This window comes from Rattus rattus, chromosome 9, assembly GCF_011064425.1.
Source record: "Rattus rattus isolate New Zealand chromosome 9, Rrattus_CSIRO_v1, whole genome shotgun sequence".
Classification (NCBI taxonomy): Eukaryota; Metazoa; Chordata; class Mammalia; order Rodentia; family Muridae; genus Rattus; species Rattus rattus.
Window position 1 is genome coordinate 64,876,396 of NC_046162.1, and position 10,266 is coordinate 64,886,661.

General features: G+C 54.9%; 1 protein-coding gene across 3 annotated transcripts in view; it reads left to right on the top strand.

Annotated features, from left to right (window-relative positions):
- Tbc1d16 (TBC1 domain family member 16) overlaps positions 1-8,858 on the top strand; it is an 82,502-nt gene extending 73,644 nt beyond the window's left edge. For all 3 annotated transcript variants that reach the window (XM_032912168.1, XM_032912170.1, XM_032912169.1), the window contains exons 8-12: positions 799-933; positions 1,702-1,888; positions 4,833-5,012; positions 7,439-7,585; positions 8,506-8,858. In XM_032912168.1, the coding sequence (XP_032768059.1) occupies positions 799-933; positions 1,702-1,888; positions 4,833-5,012; positions 7,439-7,585; positions 8,506-8,754 (898 nt within the window). In that variant the 3' untranslated portion in view covers positions 8,755-8,858. The remainder of the gene's footprint in view (positions 1-798; positions 934-1,701; positions 1,889-4,832; positions 5,013-7,438; positions 7,586-8,505) is intronic.
- Positions 8,859-10,266: the final 1,408 nt, after the last annotated feature.

Sequence of the window (10,266 nt, forward strand, 5' to 3'; positions counted from 1 at the left end):
CCCAGCACCTTGGTCCAGGCACCCTTAGTTCACACGCCAAGAGTTTTAGAATTTGTGTTTAACAGACTTTTAACTAGGGGCCAGTATTCGCCAACTACAGGCCGGGCTGGAAGCCTGACCTCCACATGGGTTTCACAATCCACAGGCTGTAGTCAGCTCTCCTCTGAGGGGCTAGATCTGTTAGATGAATTAAAATGAGGAAAACCTTGAATATACCCCCATACACATATACACATGTACACCACACATGCACACATATGTATACATGCATATGTACACACATGCATACATGCACATACACATGCACATATCCTGTTGGAAGCAAGAGCACACACATGCGCGCGCACACACCACACATGAACACACACATACACACACACACACACACATGAACACACACACATGCACATATCCTGTTGGGAGCAAGAGGGTTGGTGCTAACACAAACACACACACCACACATGAACACACACACATGTATACATGCACACACATGTACATATCCTATTGGGAGCAAGAGGGTTGGTGCTGACAGCACATGCACATGTGCGTGCACACACATACCACACATGGACACACACATGCACACATGTATTCATGCACACACATATGTACATGCACATATCCTGTTGGGAACTGGAGGGTTGGTGCTGACAGTACACGCACCAACCTAGCCTAGAGTGTGCAGCTACTCCAGGTCCTGGAGGACCCTATATTACCCCCTCCCTGCCCTCCCTGGTACTCCTGTGTTCTCCTTTCCATAGCTAACCTCAAGACTGTGCTCTGTCTGCCTCACAGGCTCTCCATGACTCCCGAGGAGCACAGAGCCTTCTGGCGTAACGTACAGTTCACTGTGGACAAAGACGTGGTTCGGACAGATAGGAACAACCAGTTCTTCCGAGGGGAGGACAATCCGAACGTGGAGAGCATGAGGTACCTGGTGACTCTGCCCTCCCCGTGTCAAAGTCTGTGACTCTCTTTGACCCCCTGGCTGCTGGGCAGACTCCACCCAGGCCCAGAACAGGACCCACAAGCTAAGTCAGCAGAGGTCTCAGCTTCTGAACCTTCTGGTGGCCACGCAGTCCCATCTGACAGTATCAGCGAAGGCCCTACTCCCTCTCCTTGGTCTCCCCAGCCCTACCACTGCCCTCTCACCTCATGGACGGACCGACATAACACCATGCAGAGCCAGAGGCTGCCACCTTTTATACTCTGCTGCAGCATGGCAAAAAACTGCATAAAATTAAATACATCCCTGCCAGGCCACCCTCCGTCACAGACAGTGGACCCTTAAGAAAGTCACATCCATATTCCTGCACAGCCTCTGCTCTGGGCGCTGGGCCTGATGAAGGGCTGTTATCCCTGGCATAGGCAGTGCCACTGACTTACTTCCCTCAGAACCCAGACTTTTTTTTTTAGAGGCAGAGTTTCTCTGTGTAGCTCTCGCTATCCTGGAACTCTGTGTAGATAAAGCTGGCCTCAAAATCAAAGACACTCTACTGCCTACCGAGTGTTGGGAGTAAAGGTGTGTACACCACACCCGGCTAATAACCCATACTCTTGAGACAGGGTTTGTGGCATCCACTACTGGCTGCTGCCTCCCCGAGATGAAGGAGGGACCCACACTGTCACAACAGGCCTTGGCAGAGATTGGAAGGGTGGGATGGCTCAAGACACCTCTACTCCCCACTGCCCACCCAGGAGGATCCTGCTGAATTACGCTGTGTACAACCCAGCCATCGGCTACTCACAGGGCATGTCAGATCTGGTGGCGCCTATCCTGGCTGAGGTCTTGGATGAATCAGACACCTTCTGGTGCTTCGTGGGTTTGATGCAGAACACCATCTTTGTCAGCTCTCCCCGGGACGAGGACATGGAGAGACAGCTGGTGAGGCGTGGAGCCGTGTGTGTGTGTGTGTGTGTGTGTGTGTGTGTGTGTGTGTGTATGTGTGTACACCCATATGTGTATCACTGTGTGCATATGTGGGCATGAATATATTTGTGCTTGTGTATATGTGGGTATGTGTGTTTATGTGTGTGTGTACATGTGTGTGTTTGTGTGTGTGTACACACCCATATGTGTATCACTGTGTTTATATGTAGGCATGAATATATTTGTGCTTGTGTATATGTGGGTATGTGTTTATGTGTGTGTACATGTGTGTTTACATGTGTGTGTGCATGTGTGTACATGTATGTGTGCATGTGTGTGCATGTGTGTACATGTGTGTTTACATGTGTGTGCATGTGTGTCTGTGCACTGGAGGGCTCAGAGAGATAACACACTGCCTCCTGTTGCTGCTTGGGTCTTGATGGTGAGATGCAACCATGTTATCAGGGGTCAGAGGTCAGCAGAAAACTAGAATCTCTGCTGACAGAACACAGGCCTTCTGGGAAGGGCCAGCTAGTCACCTACAGGAAATGTATGTTTGGGTCTGAGCCAGCCTATAACCCATTCCTCCTGAAACACCAGGGGACAACTGTTCAAGGTCCTACCCTGGTGGCTTCCTGCCTTCCTACAGGGCCATTAATCTGGCCTTCTTGATAGGGCAAGTAAAGAGAGGTCCATGCTACCTGAGTCAGGTATGTGTGTACAGCGGAACCCAGTACAGACAGGCGAGGCAGCTGTGTGCAATGGGACTTCCAACAGGAGAGCCTCACATCTCCACCCCCAAAAGCTAACCTTTATGTGAGACCCAGCTGCCACTGGCCACAGATCCTCCCCCATAGAGACCAGCTGTACACAAACCAGGCAGCACCAAGTGACGGGGACTAGATCTTGTCACTGCAACGCACCTGCGTTTGTGTCAGACCCCTGCCCAGTTCCATGTCCTGGATGTAGGTAGCCTGCCCTCAGTCCTGTAGATGGCCTGGTCTGGTAGCAGTTACTACACTGACAGAATGAACGCATGAGCAGAGGGCATTGGGGGCCCTGGAGACGGGAGTCCCAGAGCCCCCTCCCATGGCTCTGTCTGTTGCATAGGGGTCAGACCTCAAGCATTGGAGATTCAGCTAAACAGAGGCTTTTGGATAATTATGGTCAGGGGCCCCTTCTAGACGTGGTGTGCCTCATGCAGCGAGACAGAGCCGAGGGAGGGCAAAAAAGCGTGTCCTGTAGATCAACCACTGGGAACAGAGGGCTGACCACAGCAGAGGTATGAGGGAGAAGCAGCCGGCAGCAGGAAGAACGGAGCATCCTAGCAGCTGTGCACGCTGAACACATTAGAGAGCTGTCAGCCATAGGGCGGCCTTGACCTCCGTGGGCCGCAGACTGGAGATCCTGGCCCATCAGGAAGGACTCCTGGGCTCCAGAGCTACACAGCTCCAGGCACTGGGAATGACAGTGTGCTCGCTTTGGAGAGGTGCAGAGTCCTGGGGCCCTGCTGTGCTCAGCAGCGCTGACCCTAACCGGGCACTCCGGCCCCTGCTGCATCGTACATGCCTGTGATGTCAGGTTTCCACGGTACCCAGGGAGGCAATTACAGAGTCTGACGCCATCACCCTGCAGCCTGGCGGCACAGGGCCAGTGACTCATTAGCTGCTGGAGGCTGGTTTTCTGGTGGCGTCAGTGAAGTCGGCAGTCCCCACCCGGTGCAGCCAGAAATAGTCTCTGTCGTCGTCAAGTGTCACGCAACCTGGTGACCCGACACACGGGGATCCAGGGTCTTGAAACTCAGACGTGTCCTCTCCCTTAATCAGCTCTGGGAGTCCGCTGGACCGTGGTGGGATGGAAGGAACACACCCCGCCTGGTCGGGTATACATCATAAACAGCCCCTGGGGGTGGGCTGAGGTTGGGGGATGACTTCATACTGAGTCAGCCTCCTTGACCACCCAGGAGATCATACTTTGACTAGGGCTATACTAAGGTCTCCTTCTAGAATATCTTAAGATGAACTGGAAGACAGGTGTGAGCGAGGTTCCAAGTGGTGGAAGCTGGGGGATGACTCCAGACAGCAAAGAGCTTGTACAAGCACTGGGACTCGGGTCCAGATTCCCCAGAACCCAGGTAAAGTGCTGGGTGTGCACTGAGGAAGTTCACACACGGGTAGATCCTTGGAGCCGCCCAGACGGCCTAGCTAACTGGCAAGCCCTCTCGGTTCGGCGAGTGGCTGCATCTCAGGCTGGCCCAGAGGTCGATGTCACCTACTGCTCTTGCAGAGGACCTGGGTTCGGTTCCCAGCACCTACACCAGGCAGCTCACAATTGCCTGTAACCCCAGTTTCGAGGGTTCTAACTCCCCTGGCCTTCTCGGCTGCCTGGAGTCATGTGCACGGACTACACACATAATTTAAAATAGTAAGAGCTGGAGAGACAGCTCGGTGGTGAAGGGCACGGACTGCTCTTGCTGAGGGCCGGGGTTTGGATCCCAGGACCCATATGGTGGCTCCTAACCACCTGTAACTCCAGTTCCAGGGCATCTGACCCCCCCTCTTCTGACCAAGCACTGCATTGGGGCACAGATGGGTGGGCAGATCGCTCAGACACACAAAATAAATTGGTTCAGTTTTTAAAATAATAAAATAGGTCTTTTTAAAAAAAATAAAATAAAGTAAGGGAACTGTTAGAAGACACTCCTTGTCACACCTGCACATGCGTGTGCGCATGCCCGTGGAGGAGCGCGCACACACACACACACACACACACACACACACACACACACACACAGGGGCAGGGAGGGGGTTCCAGCAGTAGGCTGACACGGTGTCTGGCTGATGCGTTTGGCAGACACAGAGACTTCCTGTGTGTGCTTTTGGAGTTGAAGGCATTCGAGTAGCGGTAGGTGAGCTCACCCAGAGCCCGGGTAACACCCGCTCCACTCTCCCACCCGCAGCTGTACCTGCGGGAGCTGCTCCGGCTGACACACCAACGCTTCTACCAACACCTGGTCTCTCTGGGTGAGGACGGCCTCCAGATGCTCTTCTGTCACCGATGGCTCCTTCTCTGCTTCAAGCGGGAGTTTCCTGAGGCCGAGGCCCTGCGCATCTGGGAAGCCTGCTGGGCCCACTACCAGGTGAGTGGTGCTGGGTCACCCGAGTGCAGCTGCCGTCCTGTTGGGAAGGGAGGGTCCTGGGATCGCTCCAAGCCTCCTCTCTTGTGTGGGGTGTCTCTTTCCTTGCTCTACCCACTCACCACACCACAGTCTCTAGGTCTCACAGTTACTATTTCCCAGGCCTGTGCAGCCGGCGTCAGACCTCACTCCCCATGTAATTGAAATCTATGTAAATTGCTGGCGGACATGCTCATAACTGCATTCTGGGCTGAACTCCCTTCTGTCATGGCCACCCAGTGGGAGGGACATCAGCACCAGAGGACAGTTAGGACGCCCAGATATATGTGCCCACACCTGCTATGGCCTGTGCTGCCCTGCCCTGCCCTGCCCTGCCCTGCCCTCTGGGATTGCTGGGCCACCCCGAGCTCCTGCCTTCCCACGGCGTCAGAGAGCCTGGATCAGTGATACGAGCATCCACCTGTGTTCATCATGACCAGAGTCTCCTCCATCACCTCCTCTCTGACCACAGGGCTGACTGCCACACGGCTCTAACACCCAGGCCATCAGTGTAAGGAAGTAGGCAAGTCATTTTAGTGCTGCATCAGCCTTAAAATAAAAAACAGGGGCCTTTAAAAAGGCCCTGGGTTCGTCCCCTCAAAAAAAAAAAGAACCAAAAAAAAAAAAAAAAGCAATACCAAAGGGGAGATTACTCAATGGTAAGCGCTTACCTTGCAAGCTTGCAGATCTGTGGAGTGTCTGAACCTGTGTGTGTGTGTTTTTTTATTTTTTTAAAAACCAGGTGTGCCAGGTGTGGTAGTGCACACCTCTAATCCCAGTGTTTGAGAGGCAGGCAGATTTTTTTGTCAGGGCTGCACAGTAGGAACCTGTCTCACAAAAAAAAAAAAAAAAAAAAAAAAAAAAAAGCCCAGTGCACGTCCATAACCCAAGTGCTGAAGAAACGGCAGACACAGGCAAGTCCCCAGAGCTCGCTAACCAGACAGTCTAGCCTAATTGCTGAGCTCCAGGTCCCAGTGAGAAGCCCTGAGACCCTGTCTTCTGACCTCATGTGCGCACTTGTAATGCACACACACACTCGCACATACAAACATCAGTACCATCCGTGTGTCCGGGACGCAGCTCTGTCCTCTTCCACCTAGACCCCCAGCTATGAAAAACACACTGACGTCGCTCTCCTTATGCTACCTGCAATGTCAGTCCACCAGCAACGTCAGTCCACCAGCTAGTACACCCTAGACTTAAGGCTGTTGTTCTAGATAGATACTCTGAGAGGCCAGGGAGGCTGGGTCGTGAGGAAGGCACCCGTCCATCCTCCGAGGCTGTTGGCAGTTCCCCACTCCTCAACCACTCCTGTTGGCTGCTGTCTTGTTCAAAACTCACAAAGCGAGTTCATGTTGCCTTCAGATGTCCCATCTAGGACCATCTCCTCCCAACGTCAGCCAAGGTTAGGTGGAGGGGAAAGACAGGTAGGCAGTGAATGAAGCCGCTGCTGGATGAGGACTTCCCAAAGGGAAGACTTCATTCAGCCCTCTGCTGTGGCTTACCGCTGTGCACCTGCCTGCCCGGGAGCTGGGATTTACCTTTGCCCTGTCCCAGATCTGCAGAATGTGTCTCATGCTCCCATCCCTCTACTCCTCAGAAGCTTTCCTTCCTGCAAAGCTAGGGGCTGGGGGACTCCAGCACCCATGCCTCTGCACTCTGCTGGTCTGGTTGGGAAACAAAGGACGCATGGTATTGTCAGGATACTCAACAGGGACTTCCTAGAAAGCCACCCCTCCACCACACACACTTCAGGAGTGAGCACTTTAAGGTGTCCAGGATGGAGAACCCGTAGGGACTGCCCACCACCCAGCCAGGTGGCCTTAAAGGAGGGCAGGGAGGGACTGTGGGTGTCTGGAGAGAAGGCTAGAGGCAGGAAGATGGTAGCAGCCCTACACAGGGCCTCCGGGGAGTCACTTAGTAGGGGTCTTCCCACATGCTCAGCCGTCAGCTGCAGAGCAGGGGCCCATCTAGGGATGCTCAGCCGATACAGAGGACACTATCCCGGAGCCGGCTGCCAGGACTTCTTCCACATCTGTGGTCTATTCTACAGCCTTGGGGAAGCAGTCTGGTTAATCCACATGCACACACATGTGACACCCTCAAGACCCCCGTAGATGAGACCCTGCGGTGAGAGCTCAGACGGGCTAAAGTGTGCTTTGCCCTCCTCGCAGACACCTCCCAAGAGAGCGGCCGCAGCCAGGGTGTGGCTCGGTTATCATCCAGTAGTGTGTCCCAGTAGCCCCGGATGTAGCTGCCAATGGGTGGTGCACTTTCCTAGAGCAGGGACCTGGAAACACAGGCTCAGACCCAAGTAGCCGGAGCCAGACTCGGGGCCGAACTCTGGTTCAGAACTGGCAGGGCCCCTTGAGTTCTCTGTGTCCCTGCAGACGGACTATTTCCACCTGTTCATCTGTGTGGCCATTGTCGCCATCTACGGGGATGACGTCATCGAGCAACAACTGGCCACGGATCAGATGCTCCTGCACTTCGGAAACCTGGCCATGCATATGAACGGAGAGTTGGTGCTCAGGAAGGTGAGCGCCCTCCTGCCCTGCACAAAAGCAGGTCACCGGCTTTACAGCCTCACCCCTGCACACTGGAGGGAGGGGTTCTAGGAAGTCCCAGTGGAGCATCCTGATACTCACACCTCACAGACCCTCAAAGAAGGCCCCAAGGTCCCAGCCCTGCGCGCAGAACCCCGCCCATACCTCGCAGCCCCGCCCCAGCCCCTGGAGCCCTGCCCACCACACCCAGAAGGCTACCCAGCACATGGGCTCAGCTTGCATCTAGAGCCCCTCTCCTGCCACAGAGCTCCACCTCTGCCCAAGGGTACCACCCCACAACTCAGAGCTCCGTGCTACCTCGCTGGGCTTTCTCTACCAAGTCGGTGCGATTGGCACCTGCTGCTGCCTCCTCAGCCCAGCGGTGTTGCTGTGTCTCTGCTGGGTCCCCAGGGCCGTCAGAGGGCCGTCGCTGGACATAGCCTCTTTCACTTGCTACAGTGCGTGAATGCCGCCGGTCTCCACCCAGGAGTGCCTCCTTCCGGTCCAGAGTTAGGAAAGTGAGGATGAGAAAGGCAGAGCATAGGGAGATCGTAGTTTATCCGTGGCCGGAAGAAAAGCACCCATGAAGCTCAGACATCTCCCATTTCCCACAGTCTAGCTGGCAGTGCTTTGGGTCCAGGCCTCTGATGGTCCATGGGGACAAAAAGGGGTCCTCAGGCTCACCACTGCGCTGGGCTCCCCAGACCTTGCAGGGGTCGAGGGTAACTCTGAGAGTCATGGACAGAGGGGATTGGAACTGAGTTAGAGGGGCTGTGTGGCTCTGTCACCGGTGGCCACCTATACCATCTGGAAACTCTGTGTCTTAAGCTGCCCAAGTCTTCTACAGTGCTCCACTGTTCTCTCCTGTCCTGATGGCCTTCTGTTCCCTTCGACCTGTGCTCTCTCTGCAGGCCAGGAGTCTCCTGTACCAGTTCCGCCTTCTGCCACGCATCCCATGCAGCCTACATGACCTGTGTAAGCTGTGTGGGACAGGCATGTGGGACAGTGGGTACATGCCAGCTGTGGAATGTGCCGGCCACCACCCGGGCTCAGAGAGCTGTCCCTATGGGGGCACAGTGGAGACACCATCACCCAAGCCTCCAAGAGAAGGCAAGAAAGGCCCAAAGGCACCCCGGGAGGCCTTTGGTTTCCGAAGATAGAAAAGCTCCTGCCCTTGACCATGGGTGAGGGGACCTCCATGAGGTCCTTGGGCAAGTGGGAGGGGGAGGGGGTGGATGTGGAGAGGACACGAGGAGGAAAAGCTTCCGGCCAGTGTGAAGGGGAACCTCGTCCTGATGACAAAATCGGGCTCCAGAACTGACAGCAGATATCGGCTGTCCCAAGAATTCAGCTCCTGAAAGGCTAGCCCAGGATGTCTGGCTAGCCACTGGAATGCAAGCACCTTGAGGGGTTCCAGCAGAGGCCAGGAGGCTCTCCACAAGCTGTGGGCAGGGCAGGGACTAGGGAAGGCCTCGTCCTCGCACCAGCACCAAGGGACACAGAGGAGCAGGACTGTTGTTTGAGTCGAGCATACTCTCGAAGCTTCTTGGTCACAGCTGCAAGACTGGTATGAAGAAGATGCCTGTCTAAAAAAGACAGGAAAAAAGGGAGGGAGGGAGGGAGGGAGAGAGGGTGGGGTAAGAAAAGCTGTGGGAGCAGGTGTTCAGGCCTGGGCTCCTCACAGTGCCCCGGTGAGTGTTGTGTGCGCTCCTACGTATGGCAAGGACATGCCTACCCTAAGCCAGAGGAGCAGGCTGGTAGACAAGTGTCAGGGTCCTCCCCTGAGGATGTAAGGTTTGTCTTCGCTACCAGCAACGGCAACCCACTGGGGCCTGAATGGGTTGATGAGTGTGGCATGGGAACCACAAGGTCCTCTGAATACTTGGTCCTGGAGAAGGGGAAGTATATCACTCCCCAGCCAAGACAAAGGCATCTGACATGGCTGGGGAGGTGTCTCTGCCACCATGCAGGGCCTAGGGCACTTCTATTCCTTGGTTTAGCCCTAGCTGAGCAACACCAGGATGCTCTTCCTCTTAAGAAGGAAACAGTCATGCCCACACTCCATCCAAAATGGGGGACTGTGCTTGGATAAAGGTATGTTCCAGAGCATTCCTAGCCGGTGTCCCAGAAACTGGTGCAAGCAAGGAGCCTGGATTCCTCCACAAAGGGCTGAATCCTCATAGTGGGTGCAGGCGGCAGGGTGGGTGGAGGTGCCCTGCTTTTTGGGTTTTCTCACTGAGAGTGGTGCTGCGGGACGGTGCCACGTCTAAAAGGTGCTGACCAGAACGAGAAGGGGCGGAGCCTCAGAATAAGAGGAGGCGGAGGCCTCTGAATGTCCTCTGAATAGGGGGCGGAGCCTAAGAATGAGGGCGGGGTCTCTGAACGAGAAAGGCGGGGCCTAGGAACGAGGGGCGGGGCATCAGAATGAGAGGGGAGACGCCTCAGAGTGAGAGGAGGCCTCAGAATGAGAATGGTGGAGTGTCTCATAGGTCTCCTTTCTCAGCTTCCCTTTCTCCATGAGTTCACCTCCCCTGCCCCCGCAGGTACTTCTAAGAATATGGGTCCTTCTAGGAAGAGCCTTTGGAAGAGGATGTCCTGATCTTGGGGGCGGGGGGTACTCTCCGTTGTGAGCGACCGTGCCATCCTGGGAGTAACCTTTCCACTGAATTGCT